The 26,170-nt window shown below is 45.7% G+C and overlaps 1 protein-coding gene across 1 annotated transcript in view; it reads right to left on the bottom strand.

The window, feature by feature from the left end:
* FMN2 (formin 2) overlaps window positions 1-26,170 on the bottom strand; it is a 439,054-nt gene that overhangs the window by 22,208 nt on the left and 390,676 nt on the right. Inside the window, exon 17 of the mRNA XM_060243494.1 lies at window positions 9,684-9,833. Coding sequence (XP_060099477.1) covers window positions 9,684-9,833 — 150 coding nt within the window. The remainder of the gene's footprint in view (window positions 1-9,683; window positions 9,834-26,170) is intronic.

Here is a 26,170-nt window from a genome sequence, read left to right as displayed (position 1 = left end):
TTTTGGGTATAAGCTTTTGTGTGCAGGCACACTTCCTCAGATACATTGAATCAGTTTTCTTCAAGCCTTACGTATAGGTGGAGGTTGCAGGGTTTAGTTTCCAGGAAGGGCTTGTTAGACTCACGATGCATAAATAACTGGGTAATGTACAGCAGGGATTGGATTAAAGCAGTTAAGATCTGTGAATTGTAGCAAATTAGCATACAAATACAAGAGTTAACAAACAGATGTAAGAACTAAGTTTTGGTCCAGTCACACCTCCAGGAAAAACAAAGTTCAGTTCTGGGTTTAAGTAAGAATTGAGGGATTTAAAATGTGTAAATGCATACTTTCTCAGATATACTGAAACAGATTTCCTCAAGCATTACATATGGGGGGGGGGGGGAAGGGGCTAGGTGCCAGGAAGAGCTAATTAGAGTCAAGAAGCAAGGGGCATGTTGTCATAGCATTGTTGCAACAAAGTAAAATCTATCAGCTTCTCAAAGGCATGGACCTGGTTAAAAACTAACATGGTTAATTGTTTGCTTTGTGCTAGCAGGGCAAACCAAAAGGAACTGTGATAACACTAAAACCATTCATAAGGAAATATTAACATAATGATGAGTTTATTAGAGTTCCCTTGTTGGATCAAATCCCTGTTATGGCAGGACTTCAGCCACACTTGGTAGTTGCTCACCCCATCTCCTTTTTAAATACACAGACCTCATTGATGCCCAACCACTGGTATAATTAGGTGTTTTCTGGATATCCAACATTCTCTTAATGACATGAAAAATCCTAATTTTTGTGGCTAGTATTGGAAGATTCTTTTTTATGTTCTTAATTTTCTGTGCTCCATAGTACCAATATGACTTCTGTCATCAACACTCTACAAAGGGTACCACATTTTGTCATTTAAAAAAGGAGAGTCCTATAACTAGGAGACAGAAGCTGACTGAATTTCACAATAACTTGGAGAGATAAAGGTTTGTTCTCAGGGGACACTGCATCAAGTTCTCCCAGGTCAATAATTCCACAGCAGTATGTGGCAACCACACTTTCCCAGAATGGCATGATGGAATGCCTTAGAGAAGGGGTGTCAAACATGTAGCCTTGGGGCTGAATAGGCCCCTGGAGGGCTCCTATCAGGCCCCCGAGCAACTGGCTGTTGTCTGCTTCCTTCTGCTTTGCCAGGCTTACTCAATTGCACAAGAGCTAAAGAACAAAGTCTATATTTTCTCCATTTTTGTCGGTCATTGTTCATGTTTTTCCTGTCCATAACATAATAGTATTGAGTATAGCATCTAGTTCCCTGCATTCTCGGTTACTGAACCTGTTGATTATGAAGTATGCCTTTTAGATATGTAAAAATGTTACTTTTGTCTCAGCAACTCAATATTAATATTTCTAGGTTATAAACTCACCCCTAGTGCCCCCTATCCCATAAAAGGGTTTGCACGACACAGAAAGGAAGATAATAACAATAAAATTCATAATTGCACATTTACTGAAAATACAATTTAAACTTTTTAGTTTAATTTTTCTATCAATTTTTATATCCACCCAATTTTTTCTTTAATTTTTTTGGAAATAATGATTGAGAAAGCTTAAAGTCTTATATAATCTTGAAATATTAATATTGAGTTGCTGAGACAAAAATAACACTTACATAGCTAAAAACCGTACTTCATAATCAACAGGTTCAGTAACTGAGAATGCAGGGAAATAGATGCTATTTCAATACTATTATGTTATGGACAGGAAAAACCTGAAAAATGACAGACAAAAATACACACAGTGACAACGGTTTCTTAAAATGCTGGTCTGACTAGTTTTTCAAAATGCTGATGTACTGGTGGCATATTTACTTAAAATCTGAATAACTTCCACCAGATTTCAGCACTCTGTAGAGGCAGAAACTTGAAGTGCCATTTGCCAGCATGGTGCTGTAGCCTGGTCAACCCTAAATAAAAGAACAGTCAAAGGGTCCACCCCCAGTGCTCTCCTGCTGTCCCCTTGCCTCTTAGTGCCCCCTGGATAATCCCACTGCCCCTGGGGCAGCACCACCCACTTTGGGAACTAATGCTCTAACCTCATCCACAGCCATTCTCATTGCTGAGGATATCCATGAGCTGAGAAATTTTGTGATGACAGCAGCTGCAAGTCACTTGGAGTGCTGTCCATGAGTGACTGGTGCTGATGCAATACTGCAATACTGCAGCTGAGCTAAGAGCTTAGCTTTCTTCTATGCCTCACCAAACCCAGAACTGCCCAGAAATAACAAAAAGCGGCTGTTGTCTTTGGTAGCAAAATAACCACACAGGGCTAACCAGTAGGAAAAGCAAAATTGGAATAAGCAAATTCTTCCCCAGTTTATCTTCTCCACTAACCTTTGCTCTCTAACTTTAGATTCGAAGTTCTTTTAGGGAAGAGATCTGTCTTCTCATGCTATCTCCAGAGTCACACACCTTGATGGTGCTTAATACATAAAATAAACATTCTTCCCTCCTGTCTACAGAAAGCCTGGCCACAAGACCCAAAGCATTCACACAAATATGAAGATCTAGAGTATATTCTATGTTAGCTGGTCTTGACTACTTAAAAAGCATTTCAAAACTCCCTAGAACTAGTTAGGCACTAAACTTTCAGAAATTACTGGTGTGCACAAGGATAATGGGAGAACAGCAGTCTTTAAAAGTTTAATAGCACAGTTGCATTGCAGTCTGCTTATACAACTGAACAGTGCGTAATGCATTACTGCAATGGGATGATAACTTCAGCTAAGGTTTTAGCAAAGCAGTCAGTACTAGAGAAACTGATGCATAAACCTTGACAGGACAGAAGTAATGCTGGTTGAGAGGATGAAGATCTTGAAAGACATTATGTTTTCTACTGTTGATGGCGATTAGCTGATCTCTTACTGACAGGTGAGACTAGGGGTTATACTGAATCCAGCATTGATGTTGGAGATGAACTCGTCGAACCCTGTTTAGCATGGTAAGCCAGTCTGGCCACCTGGATCCCCATTATGGCAACACCAAGACTTGTCTACTGTAATACATTCTTCATAGGTCTCCCCTCTCAACTCAGAGACTCCAGCTGGTGAAAAATGCTGCAGCTCAGAAGCTAGGAGAAGCATGCATTTTACTCCCATTCTACAGTCACTCCACTGGCTGCCCATCAGTTAAACAGGGTCAATTCAAATTATTGGCTATCACATACAAAGCTCTTCATGGCCTTGGTCCCTCATATCTGCAGGACCACTTCTCTTTCTATGCTCTACAACAACAGCTCCACTCATCCAGGGAAAGAAGGAAGGAAAATAGATGGGGAAGGAGAAGTGGAAACAAAGCAACTTTAACTTTAAGTGTATTTCAAGTGTTCCAGCTGTCAGCTAGCTTGGAGAAGTGATTTAAAGAGGCAAACACCTTCTCCAAGCCAGCCAGTGGGAGGGTGGGGGCTTCAAGAGCCACACAATATGAGTGAAAGAGCCACATGTAGCTCTCAAGCCACAGTTTGGCCACCCCTTGTCTATTGATTGCCCCATCCTGTTGATCACACTGACTTACATTGTATAATAATAATAATAATAATAATAATAATAATAATAATAATAATAATAATAATAATAATAATAATAATAATAATAATAATAATAATATTTTTTATTTATATCCCGCCCTCCCCACCTAGGCAGGCTCAGGGCGGCTAACAACAGGTTCAATAAAATTATACAATATACACTAAGTTTAAAATAGCATTTAAATTATACAATAATTTAAAACAACAATATCTAAAACCATTCCAATTGTCTAACCATTCCATAATTTAACAGCAGCGGTGATGTTCTTGTTCTTGGCGCTATTCTGTTCATTTATATAGTGGCAGAGGTCACTAAATAGAATCAATTTGGTGGATTGAACAGCCATCTTTTTGTCAGCCGTCTACGAAGGCCTGCCTAAAAAGAATGGTCTTACAGGCCCTGCGGAATTGGTCCAGATTCCGCAGAGCTCGCACCTCCTCCGGGAGCTGGTTCCAGAGGCACGGAGCTGTAACAGAGAAGGCCTGTGCGTGGGTGCTCTGTAGTTTTACCTCCTTTGGCCCAGGGATAGTCAGCTTGTTCTTCCCTGCTGACCTCAGTGCTCTTTGGGGCTCATATGGGGAGAGACGGTCCCTCAGGTAGGCAGGTCCTCGACCATATAGGGCTTTAAAGGTGATAACCAGCACTTTGTAGCGAACCCGGTATGTAACTGGCAGCCAGTGCAGTTCACGCAGCCCCGGCTGTATATGCTCCCATTTCGGGAGTCCCAGTAACAGCCTGGCCGCTGTGTTCTGCACTAGCTGCAGCTTCCAGGTTTGGCACAAAGGCAGCCCCATGTAGAGGGCATTGCAGTAGTCCAATCTTGAGGTGACTGTCGCATGGATCACTGTTGCCAGGTCCCTGCGCTCTAGGAAAGGAGCCAACTGCCTTGCCTGCTTCAGATGAAAAAACGCCGACTTGGCAGTGGCCGCTACCTGGCCCTCCATTGATAGTGAAGGCTCCAGTAGAACTCCCAGGCTCTTGACCCGACCCGCCGCTTTCAGCGGCGCACCATCAAAAACCGGGAGAGGTATTTCCTTCCCCAGAGCGCCGTGACCCACGCAAAGGACCTCTGTCTTCGTCGGGTTCAGCTTTAGCCCTCTCAGCCTAAGCCAGGTTGCCACAGCCTGCAATGCCCGGTCTAAATTCACTGGGACGCAGTCAGGCCGGCCATCCATTAGCAGATAGAGCTGGGTGTCATCCGCATATTGATGACAGCCCAGTCCAAAACTCTGGGCAATCTGGGCAAGGGGGCGCATATAGATGTTGAATAACATCGGAGAAAGAACTGCTCCCTTAGGCACCCCACAATCTAGTGTGCGCCTCCGGGAGAGCTCACCCCCGATTGCCACCCTTTGTCCCCGACATTTGAGGAAGGAGGAAAGCCATTGCAAGGCCAGCCCCTTAACCCCTATGTCGGCGAGGCGGTGGGTCAGTAGCTGATGGTCGACCATGTCGAATGCCGCCGACAGGTCTAACAACATCACCGCAATCCAGTTGCCACTGGAGGTCATCTGCCAAGGCGACCAGCACTGTCTCCGTCCCGTGGCCCGGGCGAAAGCCGCACTGGCAAGGGTCTAGGATGGAAGCATCATCCAGAAAGCCCTGTAGTTGCAACGCCACTGCCCTCTCAATAATTTTACCTAAAAACGGTAAATTAGAGACCGGTCGGTAATTTGCCAATTTGGCCGGGTCTGCTGTACATTTTTTCAGGAGGGGGCGGACCAAAGCCTCTTTCAGAGGTGATGGAAAACGCCCCTCCAAGAGGGATCTATTTATTATGTCCCGTAAAGGACATCTGAGCTCCCTCTGGCAAGATTTAATCAGCCAGGAGGGGCAAGGGTCCAAATCGCAAGTTGTTGGGCGTGCAACAGAGAGAATTCCGTCGACTTCCTCCAGGCTGAGTGGGTTGAATCGACCCAACTCCAAACTAGAAGACAGGCGCGGAGCCTCAAGTTCCCGTACTGCATCCAATGTGATAGGCAGGTCTTGGCGGAGCGACGTGATTTTATCTGCAAAATGTTTCGCAAAAGCCTCGCAGCCTATCTCTAATTCCCTAACATTTGGTTTGCCTTGGGGCAATGTGGTAAGCTCCAATTATTCTAAATAATTGTGCCGGGCGCGAATTTGCAGATGCAATCTTGGCTGCAAAGTAGTCTTTCTTTGCAGCCTTGACTGCCATCTCATAAGACTTCATAAACGTTCTATAAGATGTTCTCGTCGCTTCGTCCCGAGTATGCCGCCACTGCCTCTCTAGTCGTCTGAGCCCCTGTTTCAGCTGACATAGCTCCAAGGTAGCTTGGAGCCTCGACGTCCAAACTAGCTCCAAGGTAGCTAGTTTGCCTCGACGTCCCCTGCGGGGGCGCAGGGGACATCGAGGTGCGATCTCGTCGATAGCCCTGGTTAGCCGACCTTGCCAGGCCTCCACCAGGTCATCGAGGGAATTGCCAGGGGGCCAGGGATCCCCCAGTGCCATTTAGAACCGTTCCGGGTCCATCAGGCTCCGGGGGCGAGCCAAAATAGGCTCTCCGCCCATACAGGGTTGGGGTGGCATCTCCACACGGGCCTTGAGGGCTAGGTGATCCGACCATGTGCTGGTCGCTTCTGCCGCGATATCATTCACCGAAATCCCGGATGCAAAGATCAGGTCTAACATGTGCCCGGCCTGGTGCGTGGGTGTCGTAACAAATTGAGAGAGTCCCAGTGTCGCCATGGAAGACACTAGGTCCATCGCCTGAGTGGAGGCCGCGTCGTCGGCATGGACGTTGAAATCACCCAGGACCATAAGCCCTGGGTACTCCAACGCCCAGCCCGCCACCGCCTCCATCAGGGATGATAAGGCGCTGGCCGGTGCGTTAGGCGGACGGTACACCAGCCAGATTGCCAACCCCTCTCCGACATCCCACGCCAGACTGGCACATTCAATACCATCGATCCTTGGGCCCGGGAGAGCCCAGAAGGAGTAACCCTCCCGTATGAATAATGCCACTCCTCCCCCCCACCCGCTATTCCGCGATTGGTGAAAGACTGAGTAACCTGGGGGGGTCATCTGGGAGAGAGCCACTGTCTCCCCATCTCGCACCCAGGTCTCGGTCACGCAGGCCAGGTCCACATCCTGCCGAAGCAGGAACTCCCTAAGGGTCATGGTCTTATTATGTACGGACCTGGCGTTGCATAACACCAATGACGGAGACGGGCTATTCCTCTTGGCCCCACTACCTGTCACCATTGGGATGGGAAGTAGACTGGAAGGGGGCCGAGCACCATATTGTCTCCGTCCCCTTCCCTTACACCTCTGTCTCAGTGAGAAAGGTGGGTTACATATATTATAAATCATACACTTACAATAAAGAATTAAATAAGCATACACTTTATCAAACATACAAACGTCCTTCCACTTTTGTCAATAGTGGCTGCAAACTGGGGGACTGACCAGGAAAAGAAGGGTACAGTAGAAAGTCCTTGAAGATGAACAACCTGTCGGTAGGATATAAAAATTATGCCACCAACAGATTCTACAAAAGATAAGAGATCACTCTGAAGATGGCAATTCAGTCATTATGATTTAATGATGCCTTGAGAGTGAAAATAAGCACAAATTCAGCACAGAACACTGTACCTATAAAGTCTTATCAGATTTCTATCTTGCCTTTCCAAGTAACTCAAGGTGATATATATAGAACCACTCCCTCCCATTTTTTTTAAAAAAGCTCTGACTTTGAGAGAATACTCCAAGGTCACCCAAAGAACTTTATGGTTCAGGGGAGTTTTAAACTTAGTTCTCTCTATTCCTGCTCCAAAACTCTTAGCCACTTCTGGAGGTTTTATCTTCAGGGGGGATGGAATCAGAAGGGAAGGAAGACTGAGGGGCTACCAGTCACTATGAAATATGTAAATCCCAAGAGGGCTCATAAAACATAAAGGTAAAGATAGTCTCCTGTACAAGCATCAGTCGTTTCCAACTCTGAGGTGACATCACATCACGTTTTCATGGGAGACTTTTTATGGGGTGGTTTGCCATTGCCTTCCCCAGTCATCTACACTTCCCCCCAGCAAGCTGGGTACTCATTTTACTGACCTTGGAAGGATGGAAGGCTGAGTCAACCTTGAACTGGCTACCTGAAACCCAGCTTCCACCAGGATCGAACTCAGGTGGTAAGCAGAGCTTGGACTGCAGTACTGCAGCTTACCACTCTGTGCCAACAATATATAATAATATATAATTATAACAATATATAATTAAAACAAAAAATCAATAAAATCTCCGTGGTAGAAAATTGCCCCAAATAGGTTTTTTTGTATTTTATATATGTGTGTATGTAGACACTTTCACATAGCAAGTGCTTTCACACAGTGTGTTTGCAAGTGGATTTTGTTGTTCCTACACAGTAAAAATTCAGTTGCAAAGTGATTTTTTTAGTGTGTGTGAATGCACCCTGTGTGTCTATACCTAGAAGCCATGGCGACTTTTAGTGACTGACCCCTACTGGGGCCTGGAGGATATTCAGAGAGGTGGATGAATAAAGCCTGCCTCTGTCTCCCGACTGCTGGTATATCAAGGAGGTCTCCCATCCAAGTACTTGCCAAAGTTGACTCTGCCTGGCTTCTGAGATCTGATGAGAGTACTCTGTAGTGTGACACTTGCTTATTTTCAAGGACACCTCAGCCCATGTGACTACTCCTCCCCAAATTTATTGGCACTGGTTAGAAAAGCCTCTCCCAAGAGTCCCCCTCATCAGATCTCATGACAGTATATGTCTTGCCCAGCAACCTTTTATGGCAGAGTTGGGATTTGAACCTGGGTCTTGCAGATACTAGTCCAACACTCTAAGCTAGGGATTTTGAACTCATTTGTTATGAGGGCCAGATCTGACAAGGTCTCATTTATGTTGGGCTTGGCCATGTCGGGCCTGGCCATGGGTGTACCTATTTAAAAGAAGGCAGCAGAGATATAAACTTTATAAAGGATAGAGATAAACACAATTAAAGATTTTTTAAAAACTTAAGAGATGTTTAAAACATGAGCACTCGTTGGTCTTAAAGGTGCTTTCTTTTGTATTTTTCCCATGGGATCCAAGGAACTGGGCAAAGGAAGCTCTGGCTCTTTCCTTTCTTCCCCAGGGGACCAGGAGGGGGAGGAGCCTCAGCCAACAGAAGGAAGAGAGGCTTGGCTCAGTAGCTCTGCTGTGTGATTGAGAGAACCTGGCAAAGCAAGCTCTCTCTCCTCCCCTTCCTCCCCAAGGAAGGAGCCTCAGCCAATGGAGAAAATAGAAGTTTTGCTCTGTAGCTCTTGTGCGATTGAGCAAGCCTTGCAAAACAAGCTGTGATACAGAAGGGAGCAAGAGAGAGGGAGAAGGAAGCAGATGACAGCCAGTTGCTTGGGGGCCTGATAGGAACTCTCTGGGGGCCTGATTTGACCCCCGGGCTGCATGTTTGACACCCCTGCTCTAACCCCTGCAAGATTTGGGGCATTAAGTGATCATGGCATTTTCCCCACAAAGAGCCAGTGTGGGGCAGTGGTTAGAGTGTTGGATTAGTATCTGTGAAACCCAGGTTCAAATCCCAACTCTGCCATAGAAGGTTGCAGGGTGAATTCAGTACTACATATTGGGCCTGGAAACTTAAATACCTGCTAGGGTAAGTGCTCCTCATTACATCAAGTAGGAAAGTTACAGTATAATTTGCAAGAAGTCACAAGAAAAATGACAAGATCAAGGTCAGAAAGACTAAAGATGTGAGAAGTTAACAGTTTGGAACAAGAAGGGAAAAAACTGTAAGCAACAGGATACTTTATTTTTATATAGTGATTTATACTCCACTTTTTTCCCACTGGGGACTCTAAGCAGCTGACAGAAAGCTATAGAAAACTATAATTTAGGTAAACAAAGGAAGATAAAAATATACAATAAAATTCCTAATTCTGAATTAGTTCTCTGTAATAACTTTATAGCCAGTCCTTTATGTGCAAGAAGTTAAGAATTATAGTCTGGAATTATCAAGTGTTTGAACAATAAGCAGTAATACTGTTACAAATTTTGATACAGGATGGATATTGTGTAGCCTTGTACTACTTACAATAACATTATCTAAAACCTTTAAATGCTATCATAAAGTAGATACTCACCTTTCTTGCAAAATAAGTTTATTTTCCTTCTTCCAGAACTCTTTAAAATCAGAACTGAATTCATGCCAAATACTGAAGAAAGCATTTAAGGACACCTCTTTTTCTCCCATTTTTGGTTTCATGCAGAAATATGCTGTGGTCTCCAAAAAACTGTCAAACAAAACCAAATGGCAAATATTTTATTAGCAACAACAGGGTGAATTTTCTCTCTGTCCAAAGACCTATTTTATACATGACTGGTGCAGCAGGCTGATAGCAATCAGAAACATAGACCTGGCTCTTTCATGTTCATATTGTGAGTTAGATCTACTTTGCAAACTAGAGGTCTGTTGTTTATCACAGGAATACAATTGTGAGGCAAAGCTTTCTACATTTTTCTAGCAAAAAAAAATCTCTTCAAATGCACACACAAAAAAAATCAGACTCTTGCAACAATTTTTAGGGTTGCCAACTTTGGGTTTGTGAGATTCCTGGAGATTTGAGGGTGCAGTCTTGGGTGGGTGGGACTTGGGGAGGGGAAGTCTGCAATCTACCTGTTAAAGTTGCCATTTCCTCCAGGAAAACTGATCTCTGCAATGCATTCTGGAGATCAATTGTAATTCTGGGAGATCTCCAGGCTCTACCTTGATGCTGACAACTTCAGTTAATGTGCAATGTCTCCACTATACCTGAAACATTTTATAAATGTGCACCACACTGGCTACTGTGATTCTTGACAGAATTTGAACATGGCGTTTATCTCTATCAGGAAAAAAAGTGAAAAGTCATATATTGATTGAACTAAAACTCCTGATATACATGATGCTTTGGAATAAAAACACAGCAAAGCAGCTATCATTAACCCCCCCCCCCCCAACAACCTGTTCCTATGAAAGTGCAGTAGATAAGATATATTTACTTGTGTCTTTCATTGCTGCCAGATGAACACTACATGTAGACATGCAGCACAGAAGATAACAAAACTGATAAATCTTTCCTATCAAACAACAAATATACATACAGTTCAGTCTGCAAAGGGGTACAGAATTTTCCACTTCATACACACCTGAGATATCCTTGAATTTAGAAGCAAATGACAGCCATGAAAGGCAGCAGATTGTCTGGGTCCTCTCCAAACAAACTGTTACCATTCATAGACACCATTTAGGACTAGGAGGCACTATTTTACAGTGAAGGTACTTGGAGGGTAGGTTTCAGAAGGAGGTGCTGGGGACCGCTGCTTAGTCACTGCTGAGATTTTGGCTAGATCATCACAAATATGCAGATGGCACTCAGCTCTATCTCACACTTCCAGAAGTTCCAAGGGAGGAGATCTTGAGCAGATGCCTGGAAGCTGTTTAAGGATGGATGAGGTCCAATAAACTGAAGCTGAATCCTGACAAGATGGAGGTACTACTGCTGGCCAGAAGGACTGGACTGGGATTCAAAAGTGTCTTTTGTTCTGGATTGAGTTGCATTCTCTCTAAAATAGAGGGTTTGCAATCTACTGATACCACTAGACCTTGGTGTCCAACTGTAGAAACAAGTGGCAGAAGGGGACACACATACCTTCTACCAGTTTCTGCCAGTGATCCAACTGTGAAGAGCTTGCCTCTGTGGTACATGTCCTGGTAAGATTACTACACAGTGCCATACATAGGGCTGGCCTTGATGAGTCTCAAAAGACTACATTTGGTGCAGAATGCTGCAGTGATTGCTACCAGAAGTAGTTCATAGGGAATATATCACTCAAGTCTTGTTTGATCTGCACAGACTTTCATTCTGGTTCTTGACCCAATGCAATGTGCTGGTCTTGACCTTTAAAGCCTGTGACCAGCATACCTTAAGAAAGACAGGTTGCTTACCTGTAACTGTAGATCTTCGAGTGGTCATCTGTGCATTCACACTCACGGGATAGAGCGCCTGCGCCGATCCCCAAATCGGTACCTAAAAAGCCCGGGATTTTTTCACACTCGGCACCAGCGGGCATGCGCAGGCGTCCCAGTATGCATGCTTGCCAGCGCCAGCGTGAGGATCCCGCCAGTTCCTTCCTGACTGCTGGAAGCCCCTACTGGAGGGAGACTGTCAGCAGTGGAGAAAGAGGGCGGGTAGTGTGAATGCACAGATGACCACTCGGAGATCTACAGTTACAGGTAAGCAACCTGTCTATCTTCTTCGTGGTCTCTGTTCTTCATACTCATGGGAGATTAGCAAGCAAGACATACCTGGAGGTGGGAAGATGGTCAACCAGAAGAGACAGCTTGTAGCACTGCAGCTCCCAGACGTGTCTTCTGCTGAGTATGCACATCCAGAGCGTAGTGCTTCATGAAAGCATGCAGAGAGGACCAGGCGGCAGCCTTGCAAACGTCCATCAGGGAAATGCCTTTCAGGAACGCCACTGACGTCGCCATTGCTCTTGTAGAGTGTCCACGAAAGGGCCCAGGCAATGGCTTCTTTGCCAACAAATAACACAGTTTAATAGTCTCAGTGAGCCACTTTGAAAGCCACTGAGACGAGATTCTGGAACCCAACTTAGGAGCAGCATAAGAAACAAAAAGATGCTGGTCCTTACGAAAACTCTTGGAGCGACTTAAATAAAACAATAAGGCATGCTTAACATCTAGAGCATGCCACCTACGTTCCTCATCCGAGGAAGGTGTAGGATAAAACGCGGGCAACCAAACTTCTAACTTAAGGTGAAACTGAGAAACCACCTTGGGGAGAAAAGAAATATCAGGAGCTAACAACACTCCAGACTCCTGAAAAACTAGATATGGGTAGTCACAACGCATAGCCGTGAGCTCCCCTGCACAGCGTTCTGATGTGATGGCTACCAAAAAAGCAGTCTTCCAAGAAAGAAGCTGTAACGAACATGTGGCCATTGGCTTGAAGGGACACCGAGTAAACCTGTCCAACACTAAAGTCAAATCCCACAACTGTGGGGGTGATTTCAATGGAGGATGAAGCCTAAGCAAACCCTTCAAAAATCTCTTAGAATGAAGGTGCCCAAAAACTGAATGTCCCTCAACTGGGTCATGGAACGCAGATATTGCTGCCAAATAAACTTTAACCGAAGAAAAAGCAAGGCCAGCATCCACCAGAGATAACAAAAATTCAAAAATCAACGATAGTCCCAACCGTTGGGGTGAGACTGCAGGATCAACTAAAAACCAAAGAAACTTCCGCCACTTCCTATCATAGGAATCATGGGTAGACAACTTCCTGCTGTTTAGGAAGACATGTTGGACTCTGCTGGAGAACTCACAGGGTCGACGAACCATGCTGTCAGCTTCAGGTGAAGCACGTTGTGATGGAATACATGACCGTCCTGAGCCGACAGAAGGTCCGGTTCCGCCAGAATCTGGTAGAAGACTCCCCTCGTCTGTTGAAGCAAGATCGGGAACCAGTTCTGCCGAGGCCACCACGGTGTCACCAGGATGCAACATGGTCTCTCTCTTGTGATCTTGTTGGCAACTCTTGTCAGCAGCGGCAGAGGTGGGAACAGATGTAGGAACCGACCTTCCCACGGGAACAACAGACCGTCTCCCAACGACTCTGGATCTGTGCCCCCTCTGGAGCAAAACAGAGGACACTTCCGGTTTCTGGCTGTGGTGAACACATCCACCTGAGGGTATCCCCAGAGATGAAACACAGGTTGAAGGAAGCGCCACTGTATCTCCCACTCGTGTGGGGAAGCTGCATCCCTGCTCAACGAGTCTGCTTGCAGATTGAGCATCCCTGGGAGGTGTGCAGCCTCCACAAATATGTCGTGCTCCAGGCACTCCAACCACAGTTCCAGTACCAGTGCACATAGCCATCAAGAAACTGTCCCGCCCTGCCTGTTGATATAACACAGGGCAGTAGTATTTGTTAACAGGGCAACAAACTTCTCCGCCACCATGGGGCGGAAAAACCAAAGAGCAAAATGAAATGCCAGCAGTTCCAGGTAATTTATTTGACAGTGAGTCAATTGCAAAGGCCAAGGGCCCCCCACACACAGAGAGTCCATGTGGGCCCCCCATCCCCACAAAGACGCATCTGTGGTGATTGTCACTGTTGTCACAGGTAGTTGGAAGGGAGCTCCCTGACAAATGTTGTCCTTTGATTTCCACCACTGCAGTGTTGGGAGTGTCACAGTTGGAATTACAAACCTCTTCCGAGGTGAGTTTCTTAAGGGTCAAAACTGTTGAAGAAACCACAGTTGCAGGCCTCTCATCCTCAGCTTCGCAAATAGTAGTACGCTTGTAGTCGCCGCCATCAGCCCCAGCATCTGCTGCAGCTGCTGAGCCATGCCTCACTTCTGACTCTGTAAAAGCTTGACAAGGTTGATGATGTCCATCGCTCTCTGCTGAGGCAGAAAGGCACAGTGAAGGTTCATGTTCAGCAAAGCCCCTATGAACTGAACTGTCCGTGATGGAGTAACATGTGATTTTTCCATGTTGACCTGCAGACACAAGGTGTGAAGAAGACAAAGAGTGGTGGCAATATGGTTGGATAAACTCTCTTTCAACTCCGCCAGAAGAAGCCAATTGTCGATATATGGAAAGACGACTATCCCTCAAAGTCGGAGATGAGCAGCCACAACACTCATCATCTTGGTGAACACCCGAGGTGCAGTGGACAGACTGAAAGGAAGAGCTTTGAACTTGAAGTGTTGGGAACCCACTGCAAACCGAAGGAAACGCCTGAACACAGGATGGATGCTGACGTGGAAGTAGGCATCCTTGAGGTCCAGCGTTGCCATCCAGTCCCCTTGGTAGATGAGGGGCAGAATTGTTTGCAGAGTGGACATTCTGAACTTCTGGTACAGAATAAATTTGTTCAGATTCCGAAGGCCCATGATTGGTCTCAGACCTCCATCCCGTTTGGGAACCAGGAAATAACGAGAGTAGAAGCCTCCTGTTCTGGCCTCCACCGGGACCCGTTCTATGGCATGTTGCTGTAGGGGGTTGCTCACCTCCACCAGCAGAGGTGGGGAAGGGGTGTGGTGATTACCACAGATTGGTTCGGAATCTGAGCAAAGTCTATTTTGTAGCCTTCCGCGATGATGGAAAGAGCCCACCTGTCCGTAGACATGGACTCTCAGGCCTGAAGGAATGGGCAGAGGCGGATAGTAGAAGAAGTGGGGGTGGAGACATGTGCTACCAGAAAGTCAAAGGCCCTGCCTTTGCCGGCGAGAACCCTTAGACTTGCCAGTGGTCTGAGCTGCAGCGTAGCGGTTTCTATTGTTCCCCCTGTATGGGGACCTACTCTCAGGTTGGGCAGAGCGAGGTCTCCACTGTTGTTCTGGGGAGAATTTCTGATATGACTTCTTGGACCAGGGTTTATGCCACTGTTTTGGTTTAGTGGCCCTAGAAGAAACCGGGACACCCAGGTTCCTTGATGTTTTTATACTCTTATCCATCTCCTGAAGAGCATTGTCCATGGTCGAGCTGAAGAGGCCTTCTCCCTCGAAGGGCAGATCTTCAACAAAGGCCCTGGTGTCCTGCGGAAGAGCCATCGATCTAAGCCAGGAGTGGCGGCGGAGGCAGATAGCCGATGTGATTGTCTTCGCTAACACATCTACCATGTGCTTTGCTGCAGCCAGTTGCTGCTTGGCTAAAGCAAAGCCTTCCTTCTGCAGCTTCTTCGCAGCAGACCTCTTCTCCTCACTCAGGGAAGACAGGAGGGGTGCAAGTTGTTCCCACACTGATTATTGGTATCTAGCCATGCATGCAGCATAGTTAGATAGCTTAACCCCCAACTCTCCAGCTGAATAAAACTTCCTTCCCATATTATCCAGCTTCTTTCCCTCCTTGTCCGGTGGGGAACAGTGTGTCTTGTGAGCCTTCGATGAGGAGGATACAACCACCAAGTTTGGCTTCGAGTGGATGAAAAGGAATTCGGCACCAGCCTCTTGGATGCGGTACATGTGGTCCAATCTCTGGGATGACACAGGTGTAGAAGCTGGCTTCGCCCAGGGTTCCTTCACCGCCTGTAGGATGACCTTCGTAACAGGCAAGGCAACCGCCGTCGACATATCCTGCTGCATGATGTTGAATACGGTATCGTCTACGACAGGTTGCGGTTGTGTCACTGGGAGGGAGAGGGAGAGTGCCATCCTCTTCACCAGGTCCCTATATGACTTTAGATCCTCTGATGGTGAAATGGGAAGATCCTCAGCTGTATGCGACACTGGCGAAGACTCCAAAGCCCTGTCCAGCTCGTCGGTACCAACCTCAGAATCCGACGATGAGGACTCCCTCCTTATCGAGTGTTTGGAAAGCACCAGCGTGGAAGCTCTTACAGGTGACCGAATCAACACCGACGACTGAGCCTGGACCTCTTCCATCGTCACGCCACGTCTCTCAGGTGGGATGGACACCGATGCCGACGGACGACGCCGAGAGTGCTGCGAAATTCCCGACAGGTGAGATGCCTCGGACTGTTGGTCCCAATCAATGAATTCACAAGGAGGGTACCATTGGTACAGTGGGTATGGATAGGCGTAGGGAGAAGGCAACTGGCACTGATCCCATGGTGGAAGCGGTGGGAAACGACGAGTTACGGTTGTTGGCTCGAGCTCTCTACGTCCCCTCGCCTGATCCAGCGGTGTCAATGGCTCCTTCGGTACTGACACTTCTACCTCCTAGACAGAGCCGCTCTCACTCCGACGCCGCGACCCGGAAGAGTGGAAATGTTGAGTCAAGTCGATCTAGTACTCCAATGCTGACAGACGCAACTGCTGTGAAGCACTGCCTCTCGACACTAAAGGGCTAGGATGCGGGGACGCCAAGATCTTTCTAGGTGGAGCAGCTGGTGTCAATGTCGAAGTGCCCAGGGAAGGGGACACTTCTTCTTCCGCTTCTCCTTGGATTTCGCCTTCTTCAGTAGGATGATCAGGTCCCCGAGTCATCCCAACGCTTCTTAGCTGGGGTGTCCACTGACCTTTCAGAGGGTCGTTTTGTGGAACGCCCGCGGCTTCTCCCATCGATACCGACGGGCCCGATGCCATCTTCTGAGGACGAAGTGCCAAGTCCACCAACGCGGCTGAAAGTCTCGCCACACGATTCTTGCGCGTCTGTTTCGAAAAACTCAGGCAGTGCAGGCAAGAATCCATGTGATGTCCCTCGCCCAAACACAGGAGACAGAGGGAGTGGCTGTCAGGAGGGGCAATCTTTTTTCGACAGGAACGGCACCTCTTAAAAAAACCCCAACGTCTTTCTATAGATGCCAAGAAAAAACCCACACAGGAATAACTCTGAAGGGGAAAAACAGGGGAAAAACAGTGCCCCGAAGGGCAAAGTCAAACAATTTTTATTTCCAAACAATACTAACTATCTTAACAACTAACTAACTAACTACACTAAGCAAACAACAAACGGGCTATATACAACAAGAAGAAATAATCCGAAGATTACTTTACCGACCGGGGACACAAAAGGAGTTCCTCTCAGCGCAGCGGTCAAAAAGGAACTGGCAGGATCCTCGCGCTGGCGAGAATGCGTACTGGGACGCCTGCACATGCTCGCTGGTGCCAAGTGCGAAAAATCCCGGGCTTTTTAGGTACCGATTCGGAGATCGGCGCAGGTGCTCTATCCCTTGAGTGTGAAGCACAGAGATCACGAAGATGATCCATCTACTTCCACGCAAAACTACAGGAGCATTACAATAACCATTGGAGGCCCTACTTCAAGAGCCCCCACCATCTGAATTTAGAAGTGTCAACCCAAATCAGGGCCTTCTCGAACATGTCACCAGGATGATAAAATTCCCTCACTAGGAAGATTGTCTAACCTCCCCTGATCACTGTCTTCCACCAGCAGGTGAAGACTTTTCTGTTTCATCTGTCATACCTTTACTGACCCTCCTTTCTCTATGTTTTTAATTGTTGGGTATATTTATACATACTCGGAGCTTTTTTTGTAGAAAATGGCCAACAGGAATTCATCAGCATATTAGGCCACACCCCCTGATGTCACCATTGTTTCACATAGGGTTTTTCTGTAGGAAAAGGCTAGCAAGAATCATTTGCATATTAGGTCACACCCCCTGATGCCAAGCCAGCTGGAACTGCATGCCTGTGCATTCCTGCTCAAAAAAAGCCCTGTGCCTACTGTTTTTCAGGGCTTTTTTTCTGCTGGAGCCCACAGGTGCGGAGCTCCATCTGGGTTGGCCAGGGGTCTGGCTGGCCTGACCTGCCATGCAGCGGCCACGTGCTCAAAGGCCAGGCGGTATAGCCTAATATGCAAATGAGCTCCTGCTGGGCTTGTTCTACAAAAAAAAAGCACTGCTGTTTTTATTCTTTCTTGTTTCACCAACTTGAGTGCCCAAATTGGATGAGGAAGGGAGCATGCAAATGTTTTAAATAAAGACAATTAAAATGAAGATACTTATGTTTACACAATACTTCTGTATATATTTTACACATATGAACATAATTTAACATACATTTGTATGCATGGAATTCTGAAATGAATTCAATATCTGGATACAAATATATAATCCATTCTGACAGCAGCTCCTCTCATGAGGACAAATCAAATGCAAGACTGTGATCAGGCAGGCAAAAAGGGACTACGAGGAGCATATTGCAAAAAACATAAAGACCAACAATAAAAATTTCTTCAAATATATTAGAAGCAAGAAACCAGCCAGGGAGGCAGTGGGGCCCTTGGGTGACCAAGGAGATTACTGAAGGACGATAGGGAAATGGCTGAGAAGCTGAATGCATTTTTTGCCTCCGTCTTCACTGTGGAAGATGAGAAGTGTTTGCCCGCTCCAGAACCACTTATTTTGGAAGGGGTGTTGAAAGACCTTAGTCAGATTGAGGTGACAAAAGAGGAGGTCCTACAACTGATAGACGAATTAAAAACTAATAAGTCACCTGGTCCAGATGGCATACATCCAAGAATTCTGAAAGAACTCAAAGTTGAACTTGTGGATCTTCTGACAAAAATATGTAATCTTTCATTGAAATCTGCCTCCGTTCCTGAGGACTGGAAGGTAGCAAATGTCAACCCCATCTTTAAAAAGGGTTCCAGAGGAGATCCAGGAAACTACAGGCCAGTCAGTCTGACTTCAATATGGGAAAGTTGGTAGAAACCATTATCAAGGACAGAATGAGTAGGCACATTGATGAACACGAGTTATTGAGGAAGTCTCAGCATGGGTTCTGTAAGGGAAGATCTTGCCTCACTAACCTGTTACATTTCTTTGAGGGGGTGAACCAACATGTGGACAAAGGAGACCCAATAGATATTGTTTACCTTGACTTCCAGAAAGCTTTTGATAAAGTTCCTCATCAAAGGCTCCTTAGAAAGCTCGAGAGTCATGGAGTAAAAGGATAGGTCCTCTTGCGGATCAAAAACTGGCTAATTAATGGGAAGCAGAGAGATAGTATAAATGGGCAGTCTTCACTGTGGAGGACGGTAAGCAGTGGGGTGCCGCAAGGCTCAGTACTGGGTCCCATGCTCTTTAACTTGTTCATAAATGATTTGGAGTTGAGAGTAAGCAGTGAAGTGGCCAAGTTTGCAGATGACACTAAATTGTTCAGGGTGGTGAGAACCAGAGAGGATTGTGAAGCACTCCAAAGGGATCTGTTGAGGCTGGGTGAGTGGGCGTCAACGTGGCCAAGTGCAAAGTAATGCACATTGGGGCCAAGAATTCCAGCTACAAATACAAGTTGATGGAGTGTGAACTGGCAGAGACGGAAATTGAAAACAAATCAGCCAGTATCATAATGCCCCTGTATAAATCGATGGTGCGGTCTCATTTGGAATACTGTGTGCAATTCTGGTCACCGCACCTCAAAAAGGATATTATAGCATTGGAAAAAGTGCAGAAAAGGGCAACTAGAATTATTAAAGGTTCGGAACACTTTCCCTATGAAGAAAGGTTAAAACGCTTGGGGCTCTTTAGCTTGGAGAAACGTCGACTGCAGGGTGACATGATAGAGGTTTACAAGATTATGCATGGGATGGAGAAGATAGAGAAAGAAGTACTTTTCTCCCTTTCTCACAATACAAGAACTCGTGGGCATTCGATTAAATTGCTGAGCAGTCGGGTTAGAATGGATAAAAGGAGGTACTTCTTCACCCAAAGGGTGATTAACAAGTGGAATTCACTGCCACAGGAGGTGGTAGCAGCTACAAGCAAAGCCAGCTTCAACAAGGAGTTAGATAAAAATATGGAGCAGAGGTCCATCAGTCGCTATTAGCCACAGTGTGTATATATATGTGTGTGTGTATACGTGTGTGTGTGTGTTTGTATATTTTTTTTTTGTGTGTGTGTATGTATATAAAAAAATTTTGGCCACTGTGTGACACAGAGTGTTGGACTGGATGGGCCATTGGCCTGATCCAACATGGCTTCTCTTATGTTCTTATGACATCAGCATTATATTATGGAAGCAAAAACTGCTACCACTGTCTTAGTTGCTCAAATAGTCTGCAAACTACCTATCAGCTATATACCTGTGCATGTTATTCCCATATTATGACTCCTCTCATGAGGATAACATGCAGAACCATATTAGTGAATAAAAATGATACAGGAAGGGAACAGCTGCCATCTGATGCAACAAGACCTCCCAAAAGGGCACCAATTTGAATACGTAAAAGTCAAAAATTGAAATAAGCCTATGTATGAATGAACAGATTTCTTCCACTCTATTCTTTTTTTTCAGAAGTTTGTCCAGTTCTGTGTTCAAGTGTTCCTCAATTCCAGGTTGGAGGTGGAAAAGGAGGCAAGCAGCAGGCTAACTGTACTTAATGAACCCCCTGTGGTTTGTGAGATAAATCTAGTAGACCTGAGTCTGTAGAACAAAACATGGTTTAAATACATCCCAATTTACTGCAATGCCAGAAATCAGGCATTGTATTTGCCCATAAAGTCTGGAACTGCACTAAGAGTGAGATTGTGCACCAATACCAAGTTTACCCAAATATACACACTGCGGCAAGCTTCACATCCCAAAGCAGTCCTTCTAGACACTATAATTCTCTGTCTGAAGCCTTTTCAACAATTAGTTAGCCAGACTAGGTTGAAATCCCGACAAATAAATGCTCAGTGAGTTTGATAAATGGTACTAACGTTTATTGGAGATGTGAAGGCTTTTCTTAAGAATACTATGGGATCAAAGGGGAGCAAGGGAGGCTTTTGCACTGATCACTACTAATCTTGCTGGGAACCAACAGAAAGCAATTCAGGCATACAGCTATTTAACAACCACCAAAATTCCTTTATCTAAACGGTTACAACAATTCTCAAGTCCTCATTTAGGCCTATTACTTCTATAGGAGTGGATATGGTTTTAAAATGCAAAATATCCAAAAGTAGTAAGTTCTGAAAGATAATGAGCAAATATTTATATACAAGCATAAAGAATGAGTTGCAACACAAGTAGGCTTAAATGCAGGGTTCCAGAGGAATTTAGTTGTTTATCAAGTAAGTACAGGCAAGTTGCATAATAATCACTTCAATTTTTTCAAAAAAATTTTTTTTGCCATGTATGGTAGTTAAAACATCCTTACACGTTTCCGTAAAAAAAAAAAAAGTAAACACAAGGGTTTTTTTTTTTAGCAAAGATAAAATCTGATGTCTGTAAACTTTTTTGGGTGGGTGTAATTTACTATAAGATTTTGCAGTTGGTATTTCATCCTGCATAAATTACACACTTTTCAGCTACAGGAATACAAGTCTACATAGTGAAATAAATGATTGGAACCACTGGAACATGACTTTCTCATCTCCCCTCTCCCATTCCAGCCCCAAATTCCCCATGAAATGCTGGGACAGCGGATCCCCCATTTGGGAAGGCACTTTGAGTTGGATGGGAAGAGGAGAGAATAATTCTACATGATTAGAAATATGTCATCCATGTAAATGTGCCAGCTAATCCAAGTCAAAATGTGTAATATGAAGACTGAAGTGTTAGAGTGCAGTGGTCAAATATCAGACTAGGATCTGGGAGACTCTGGTTCCAATCCCCATTCTTGCTGTGGTGCTCACTGGGTGAGCTTGTGTTATTGGGTGGATAAAATGGGGTTCAACTCATGCCTTGTTCACCAGTCGCAAAGAGATACATGATTCTTCAGCGATTAGTTCAATAGGTTGTCAATTTGTTTGTGGATGTTCAACAAGTTGTTTTAGTGCATTCCTTAGTAACAATGAAGTACAGTGCAAGTGGCTTTTCACTCATGCAGATTCTCATACAGGCCAACTGAAGTCTACTACTTCCCCATCCTTGCTGACTAACTGCTCCATTCAGCAAGCAATTGTTTAAATAGACAATTAGACACTCACAAACTATATAAACCAGTCGTCACTAAATGCTGTGGTTCAATAAACAACTTTGCTAAGTCAGGGGTGTCAAACTCATTTGTTATGAAGGATGGATCAGACAAAAATAAGACCTTGTCGGGCCGGGCCATGCCATGTCAGGCCAGGTCATGTGTGTACCTATTTAAGATTAGGTAGTAGAGATATAAACTTTATAAAGTAAACTCAATCATCATGGGATAAGAGGACATGTCCTTTTGTGGATTAAAAACTGGTACACACAAACACACACACACACACACACACAGAGGGGTCATTTTATAGAAAAATAGGTGGTGGAACTCATTAGCATAACTCATCAGCATATGTCCCCCCCAACTAGAAGCAACCCAATGCAAGAAAGGAGAGCCCTAGGCGAGTGAGGCCTGCTTGGGCTGCCTAGAGATTCTTTCAGCCCAAACAGGCCTCACTTGCCTGGGGCTCTCCTGGGCTGCCTCCCCCAGTCGAAAGGCCAGCAAGCCACCAACCACCCAAAATCACATTAGAAGTGGAGAAAGGGTGGTGTGAGCTTCTCCAAGGGTTAATGAGGGCTGCTGTGGGCATGGCAAAGCCCCTGGTGGCTGGCTGGCTGCCCACTCTCCTAATCCAGGGATTGTTATGCAGCTGCACCTACTATTCAATGGACAAAGTAGGTGGGGAGGAAGAGGGGGAACCCTGAGAAAGGTTCAGGAGCTGCACTCCTGTGAGCTCTTGCTGCATATGAGGCAGGGAGGCAGGCAGGCAGACGATAGATAGACAGACAGACAGACAGACAGATAGACAGACAGACAGAGTCCAAACTGTTGGTAACTGACTATGAGAGAGATCTTGGAATTGTAACTTGCTGAAGTAACTCACTGAGGAAACTCACTGTTGACTGCAATTTTAAAAAGGCAATTTTAAAAAGGCAATTTTAAAAAGGCAAATGCTATGCTGGGGGTTATTAGTAAGAAGACTGAAAACAAATCAGCCAGTATTATAATGCTCCTGTTTAAGGTGCAGCCTCATTTGGAATACTGTGTATAGTTCTGGTCACTGCACCTCAATAAAGATATTACAGCATTGGAAAAGGTGAAGAAAAGAGCAACTAAAATTATTAAGGGGATGGAATATTAAGGGGAGATCCAGTTTGGTGTGGTGGTTAAGTGTGCGGACTCTTATCTGGGAGAACTGGGTTTGATTCCCCACTCCTCCACTTGCACCTGCTGGAATGGCCTTGGGTTAGCCATACCTCTTGTAGGAGTTGTCCTTGAAAGGGCAGCTGCTGTGAGAACCCTCTCAGCCCCACCCACCTCACAGGGTGTCTGTTGTGGGGGGAGAAGATATAGGAGATTGTAAACTGCTCTGAGTCTCTGATTCAGAGAGAAGGACGGGGTATAAGTCTGCAGTCTTCTTCTTCCCTATGAAGAAAGGCTACAGAGGCTAGGGATCTTTACCTTGGAGAAAGGACAGTTGAGGAGTGGCATTATAGAGGTTTACAAAATTATGCATGGCATAGAGAAAGTACTTTTCACCCTATCTCACAATATAAGAACTCATGGGCACTCAATGAAATTAATGAGCAGTAGGTTTAGAACAGATAAAAGGAAGTACTTCTTCACTAAAAATAATAATTAACGTGTGGAAATCACTGCCACAGCAAATGGTGGTGGCTACAAGCAGCAACAACTTCAAGAAGGGACTGGAGAAAGATCAGGCCGGTGGCCAGGATTTTTCATTTGATGGGGACCAGAGCACATTTTTTTGTGGGGGCCCAAATTATTATGCTTAAAAATAATAAATAAACAATGCAGACAAATAATTTATCACTCAAAAATGTTTCAAGATTTGCATTCAGCCCAACTGGCAATGTGAAAGGGGGAGTGGGGAGACTGTACTTCTTATACAACTGTGAGAAATCACTGGTTGGCTAGGATTTAGTCACAATATGGACCTAAGGAGTCTGGGAGGGGGAGACCCTGCGCCATTGCTCCTCTCTCCCGTTTTCATTTCTAAGTAAACACAATGAAGGAGGAGAGCAAAGAAAATGACAGGACTGGCCTCTCTTCCCCTCCCTTGTTTCAGTTCCCAGAATGCAGGGAAATAGGGGTGATGCCAAATATCCAAAACCTTCTGCACTAAAATATTGCTCCTCCACGGGCAACCTGTGCCCCCAACCTGCCATCATAGGAGGGCAAACAGTCTGGCATCCAGAAGCCACACAGGAATGCTGGACTGGTGGATATGACTCGCAATTGAGCCCACTGCTGCTGCTGCTACCTTCGGTGAGGCAGGAGGTGGGGAGGAAGGGGAAAGAGAGGCAATGTAGAAATGCCAGACTGGGAGATGCAACCCATGTTTCAGCCCACTGCTGCTGACTCCTTGGGTGTGATCATAAAGCCTTGCAAGGCCTCCCCCCTCTTTGCACTGGCTGCCCACCTTCTCGTCTGCTGGCCTTCTGCTGCCACTTGGCCCCTGCTCGGCTATGTGTTAGGTGGGGGGGGGCGGGGTTGTGATTGGAGGGCAGGTTGGGAGCTTCAAAAACAGGAAGAAAGCTTGTTCAGAGCAACGGCAGTGAGTGACAGTGAGTGATGGGGGACTGATTAGAGGGGCCAGAAAGGTAGAACAGGGGTTTGATTGGTGGGACCTGGACTCCTTGCCCCCCCCCCCATAGCTATGGACCTGATAAAGATATGGAACAGAGGTCCATCATCACTATCTGGGGTAGTGATGCACTGTATTCTTTATACTTGGGGGGCAACAGTGGGAAGGCTTCTAGACTTCTGGCCGCACTGGTGGACCTCCTGATGGCACCTGGGTTTTGGTCACTGTGTGACAGTGAGTGTTGAACCGGATGGGCCACTGGCCTGATCCAATATGGCATCTCTTATGTTCTTATGTTCAGCAGCATCCTTGTGCATGTACAGCACAAACCAGTCTGGCAGGCTTGACATGAACCAAACAGAGTGATCAATTTTCCATAATTTCATATAATAGGGATTCTTAATATAGGACTATGAAAAGTTCATAGCTATGTGCTCAGTGGAAATGATTTAAAAGGAGAAAAGAACTGTCAACCAGAATTCTGAAGTTTTATGATTGTTAATTACAAAATCAATGATTTAAAATAGTGAGATCATGATGGTTCTGCTCTTCAGTGTTCTTAATAGTACATTGGGAACACTTACTAATGAAGAGTAGTTTTTATGAAACCAGTGTGTTGTCTGTAATGCTCTCAGTGGTGTTTATCTAAAGGGTACCTAAACAAAAAAGTACTGTTGTTACGTATGCTTCCACCACTAGCACAGAAGGTGGGGGATTGTCAGAGGTAGAAAAAAGTCAGCAGTTTTCTCTATCCTGTATGACATTTCAACCTTTCATTTTTTTTGGGGGGGGGGAGTCATTACTTATTCACATTGCTGCTTTATTCATGGAAGGTGAAGGCTACATATTTTCTGCAAGAATTGAATAGTAGTTCATTTTCCACACAATAAATATGTAAGAATCCTTAAATCTGCTAGACCTCTAAAAGTTGTAGAAAATGGCAAAATAAATAAGGACAATAGACTACAGACTGCTGTTAGTTTCTTAACTTGCAGTTGAGTTTTACCTGGCATCAATTTAAGAGACAACTGCACTACATAATCACCATTAGAGTAACATTTACATATGCTAAGTTGGTCACAGACACCTACTATCATAGAATCATAGAGCTGAAAAGAACCTCCAGGGTCACCTAGTCCAACCTCCTGCCAGGGCCAGCTTGCCCACTAGGCAAACTAGGCAGTTGCCTAAGGCGCCTGGAGGGTGGGGGCACCAAATTGGGCTCACCACTCCCTCCCGGTGCCACAGGCAAGCACCTAGTTTGCCTGCCTCCTCTGCCTGCCGGCCATTATCACCACCCACCCCTTGTTCCCTTTCCTTCACCTCCCCCTGCGGCTCCATGCCCCCCCACACCTCCCCCCTCCCCCCCATGCCTCTGTGCCTGCCTCCCAACCCTTCCTCACTCCATGTCAATTTCAATGCCAGAACCGGTTCTAGCACTGCGTTCCGGCTATCTAAAGCGCCCCCCCCCCCCGGCAGATCACTTGATTGGCAGGCAAAACCATGCCGCGGGGCCGCACTCACAGTCTGTCAGGACCAGCGTCCTGAAAGGGCAGCTCTGTCGCCGCTGACTCCTCCCCTCCCCACTTCCTGGATGGGAGAGGAGTCAGTGGCAGTGAAGCCGC

The sequence above is a fragment of the Heteronotia binoei genome, chromosome 1 (genome assembly GCF_032191835.1).
Source record: "Heteronotia binoei isolate CCM8104 ecotype False Entrance Well chromosome 1, APGP_CSIRO_Hbin_v1, whole genome shotgun sequence".
Lineage (NCBI taxonomy): Eukaryota > Metazoa > Chordata > Lepidosauria > Squamata > Gekkonidae > Heteronotia > Heteronotia binoei.
Note: the sequence above shows the minus strand (reverse complement) of the source record. Positions and strands in the feature narration are given on the sequence as shown.